At 35.4% G+C, this 4,695-nt stretch overlaps 1 protein-coding gene across 3 annotated transcripts; it reads left to right on the plus strand.

Annotated features, from left to right (window-relative positions):
- The first annotated feature begins 33 nt into the window (after positions 1–33).
- Positions 34–4,384, plus strand: LOC111368058 (calcium-dependent protein kinase 30-like). 3 transcript variants are annotated; one of them, XM_022989237.1, is made up of 5 exons: positions 34–209; positions 829–944; positions 1,100–1,267; positions 3,409–3,639; positions 3,811–4,384. In XM_022989237.1, the coding sequence occupies exons 1-5, from the start codon at positions 179–181 to the stop codon at positions 3,982–3,984; spliced, it is 720 nt and encodes a 239-aa protein (XP_022845005.1). In that variant the 5' UTR covers positions 34–178; the 3' UTR covers positions 3,985–4,384. The 3 variants fall into 3 exon arrangements, with proteins under 3 accessions (XP_022845005.1, XP_022845003.1, XP_022845006.1); XM_022989238.1 differs by lacking the exon at positions 34–209 and adding an exon at positions 642–751; XM_022989235.1 differs by lacking the exon at positions 34–209 and having other exon boundaries at positions 639–944.
- The last annotated feature ends 311 nt before the right edge of the window (positions 4,385–4,695 follow it).

Consider the following 4,695-nt stretch of genomic DNA (forward strand, 5'->3'; position numbering starts at 1 on the left):
CCCCCCCCCCCCCCCCCCCCCCCACACACACAAACAATGATAAATTCTTGGAAAAATCTTCATAGAGTGGGATTGGTGGTGCTGAAGTTTTATTCATACTGTCTCTGCATATATTTCTAAGAAATGATTGCTGGAGGAAATAATACACCATCTCGACATCCACAGCGTTTGGTTGCCAATGTTATATTCACACCAGAGAATATTTAAATGTATGCTCTCAAATCATACTATTTTAAGATAAATTCTGTTAATCTCATAAATTGGAGGAACCGTCTTTTTGCGAAAAAGCTGGGGAACTGGAATGGTTGACATATAAAGTTGGGTAAACATGAATTTTATGCTTGGGATCATTTAGGAAGGAGGCAATTTGACCTCTGGACATCATGAAATATCTTTTGACTTCTATGTCAGGGCACCTTTGTTCATTGCAGTATTGGTTTGCTTGAGTTATATTATATTTAGCCCTTGTTTGACCCCTATTCTTTTCATAAGAATGAATTTTTGAATAGTGTATTGATGGGAAATGTGTGGTTAAAAAATAAGGAAAAGTTTTGGACTTTCACATAATATTATTTTATTAAAGAAAGTGTGGTAGAAATAATGTCAAAACACTGTTTAAGAATGTAATTTTTTCAAACAACGTGGCTCAAACAGGGCTTATAGTGCGGAGAGGGCTGTGAGACGTGGTAGTGGATCAATCTTCTCTACTGCTGTATAACACATATCATATATTGTTACTTCATGCAAATGGGTAGGAGATTTCATTTTTCAGCATGTATTTTTATGAAGCTGCAGTGACGTGTCCCTTTCAATTTTTTTTTTGGATAGACCACCCATGGATACAAAATGCGAAAAAGGCTCCAAATGTTCCTTTAGGAGATATTGTGAGGGCAAGACTCAGGCAGTTTTCTGTTATGAATAGATTCAAGAAAAAAGCTTTGAGGGTAAGCATCTCGCATTATAATCCTCCTAGTTAACTAAATTTGAGGTGATGGACCATGTCTGTGTTTACTGTTGAGGAGACCCCTGTGGATAAAGTCACTTCTTTGATTTTGCTATCATACCTGAATGATTATTTATCCTCTAAATTGTTGTGTAGGTAATTGCAGAACACTTATCAGTTGAAGAGGCAGAAGTAATCAGAGATATGTTTATGTTGATGGATACTAACAATGACGGAAAAGTAACATACGAGGAACTGAAAGCTGGTCTTCGTAAAGTTGGTTCCCAGCTGGCAGAACCAGAAATCAAGCTGCTGATGGATGTGGTAAATGTTATTGTTCTCATGTTTTTGCAGTTTCATCATAAACTGTGAAGCTTAGTGACCATACCTTCTAATACTGAGGAGACTCTGTTGCTCTATGTTCTTGTCTCTCTTCACATTATGTTGTTATTCTTCACTTCTGAGTCACTGAGATTCTTTAACGTGCCTTATCCTTTGGGAGTTGAAACTTGAACCTTTTTTTTTGGGGTTATTTTGCATGGATGATGGATCTATTAACGTTTACTAAGCCCCTATTTGACTCTCTTTAAATTAAAAATCTTTATTTCTCATATTCCACACATTCACACAATATAATATTTTGCATGTAAAATCCCAAACATTTTCCTACTTGTTAACCATACATTCTCCAAAAAATCACTATTCAAAACATCATTTTCCCCCCAATTTCTCTTTATAATGGCCATCAAACAGGGGCTAATTAATGAGGGAAAGTGAAGTATCCGGAGAGGGACTTGACTCCTTTGCTTCTCGAATTTTTATAGAGTGGTGGGGCACATGAACCTTACCACCCCATTTACGTGTTTATTTCTATTTGTCTTGTTTATCCAAATAAAAGAATAACATTAATGAAGTCCTTTCCCAGCTTTCAACAATGTTTGGTAGATTGCAGTTGAAACTTGTAGTACCACGTGCACAGGTTTTAAATGCTTATTTCCTTTCTCTTGTTTTAATTTTGACCGAGTCAAATCTTTGATTTATTGACTGTAATAGATCTTAAATTTTCTGATTAATCACAGGAGTTGAATTCGCTGTCATTAGTTTGAAGGTGTCTGGTTGTTATTTACTGATTAAATGCTGTCCAGCTTTCTCTTTAATTATACTACTCCTATTCGATCTTTCTAATTGCAAATTACTATCCTCCTATATGATATCACAAGTCCAAGTTCTTCGGAGGATTATACTAAGGGGCTGTTTGACAAAGTTTTTAATAAAAGTTTTAACAAATCTGAATACATGTGGATGAAATATGTGGTTGAAAAGTAGATAAAAGATGTGGGTTCCATAAAATGTGTGTTATTGACTTTGACCTCAGTGTTTTAGCTACTTAATAAGCTATCCCCAACAAGAACTATATGTAAATTCTCCCCCCTGGATTTTCTTGTTAAGTTCTTAATTGATTTTTAACTGAGGCACCTCGAATGTTTTGTATTTAGAGATTCTGCTGCTCAGGATTTTTGGTCTGTTCAACAATTTTTGATGATTTGGTGGAGAGAACTTACTGTAGGCAAAAAATCGAGAGCATATTTTTTGATTTACTTTCTTCCAGTAAATATTTTCCGTTTTGTTTTTTTGGCAACTTCCCATTTCCCTAGGGAGTTTCAACTGTAAATTGGTCTATTTTTCTGAATAATGTAGACAACTGATTTGTTGATATTCAACCTGTGATGTTTCTCTCCCAATTCTCTATTTCTTCTTCTTTCTCGTTCTTATGCTTTCTATCTCTTCCCAGTTCTTTACAATTCCTTCTCTTTTTGTCATGTCGCTGTCAAAAATCTTTGTTTTCTTCTCATTTCAATATCTGCAAAACCAGTACACTTCTAAATATCAAAGACTGCATTGCATGATATTTATTCGATATTTTAGTAGAACTTCTATGTGAAGCATAATAAAGGAACTTAATTAATTAAAATTTGACATTTCATTGATCCTTTGTAACCATTCTAGGAAACTTTGGATGTTGTTGGTGTTATGTTTCTTTGCTTTATTTTCCAAGATTTAACTGTTGAATATATACTTGAACAAGAACACAATATTCATATGGCTGGGAAATGAAATCAAATTTGAATTGAATTACTGCTGTATGGAGTGTATTTTGTGTAAACTTCGATTTCATTCATGCACATTGCAAGATTTTGGCCTTTTATATAGGAATGAGCCCAACGCCATCGATAGCATCCTTAACTCCAGTCAAGTCAACTCTGCCTTATGTTAAACATTCCAGCTCTCATTTTTTGTTGTCATTTGCTTCCATATTCTTTTCAAAGTTGTCACAGTAAATAGCCTATTTACTCGTGGAGTTTATTTATTTATGTTGTTGTTGTTAGAGATTTAGTTATATGCAGAATTTTCAGATTTTATCTCTAATTTTTACTGATGAAGATTGCAATGTGAATGATTAATAGGCTGATGTTGATGGAAATGGAGTCTTGGACTATGGGGAGTTTGTTGCAGTAACAATCCACTTGCAGAGAATGGAGAATGACGAGCACTTTCGTAGAGCATTTATGTTCTTTGATATAGATGGAAGTGGGTATATCGAGATTGATGAACTTCGAGAAGCTTTAGCCGATGAATCTGGTGAAACTGATGGAGATGTACTCAATGACATTATGCGAGAAGTTGATACAAATAAGGTTAGATGCAATCCTTTTGAAATCTTTCTCTTGTCAATCTATTCTCCTTCTACTATTCATTACAATCATCGCACATATGATGGTTGAATTTGGTTTAGTATAAACCTGTGGAAAGTTAAAAGTTATAAAATGTTTACTCATATCTTATCCCTCATAATCGCTTTCTCTCAGGATGGACGAATCGATTACGAGGAGTTCGTTGCAATGATGAAAACTGGGACGGATTGGAGAAAGGCATCCCGTCAGTACTCAAGAGAGAGGTTCAAGAGCTTGAGCCTTAATCTCATGAAAGATGGCTCTCTGCAGCTTCAAGATGGTCTTACCGGTCAAACTGTTGTCGTTTGAAGTTTCACAATCACATTTAGGTTTGAGTTCATTGATTCTTTCTCTTCTCCTGATAGCCAGACAAATAGACTTCAACTCACTGGCTTTGACACCTGATACTTCTGGTATGTGAAGCTTCACAAAGAAGGAGCTTCAAGACTCGGGTTTTGATTGATTATGCAACATTTGGTTTTTATTGTCGAAATTGTTGGCTTTTGGCATAACGAGTAATGGGTTTCGGGGATGATGCTTTTACGAGTTTTTGTTAATAGATGTGTAGGCGTATGATATAGGTTCCATGTTCGTGTTGCACCCTTCTGTATATGTGTTACTTTGTTCTGTACTTTGTGCCATTTTAAACCAAGCACATATAACAGTTAAATTTGTTAATTTAAAAATTGGATATGTGAATTCTGAGATCCATCTGTTCAAGACTCTTCCCATTCTGCATTCGCAACGAGAAAGGGTAATTCCCAACTTATCTAAGCTTATAAGTTGTAAGATTCACTGTTGTGTGGATTTTGGACCAGACATCATCGGACTTATAATTCTGTTTTAGTGAAGTCATTCGATCAATCTCCGTTACTAATGAATGCCAGAAGACTGCAGAAGTACCTACTTGATTTACAAATACCAAACAAGATTGTACATGGTTAAAAAGGAAACAATGAGGCTCCCTTGTTTCTCTTGTTGAGTCGAGATTAGCGAATAAGTCCCTGTTTATTTCAATTT

The sequence above is a fragment of the Olea europaea genome, chromosome 18 (genome assembly GCF_002742605.1).
Source record: "Olea europaea var. sylvestris chromosome 18, O_europaea_v1, whole genome shotgun sequence".
Lineage (NCBI taxonomy): Eukaryota > Viridiplantae > Streptophyta > Magnoliopsida > Lamiales > Oleaceae > Olea > Olea europaea.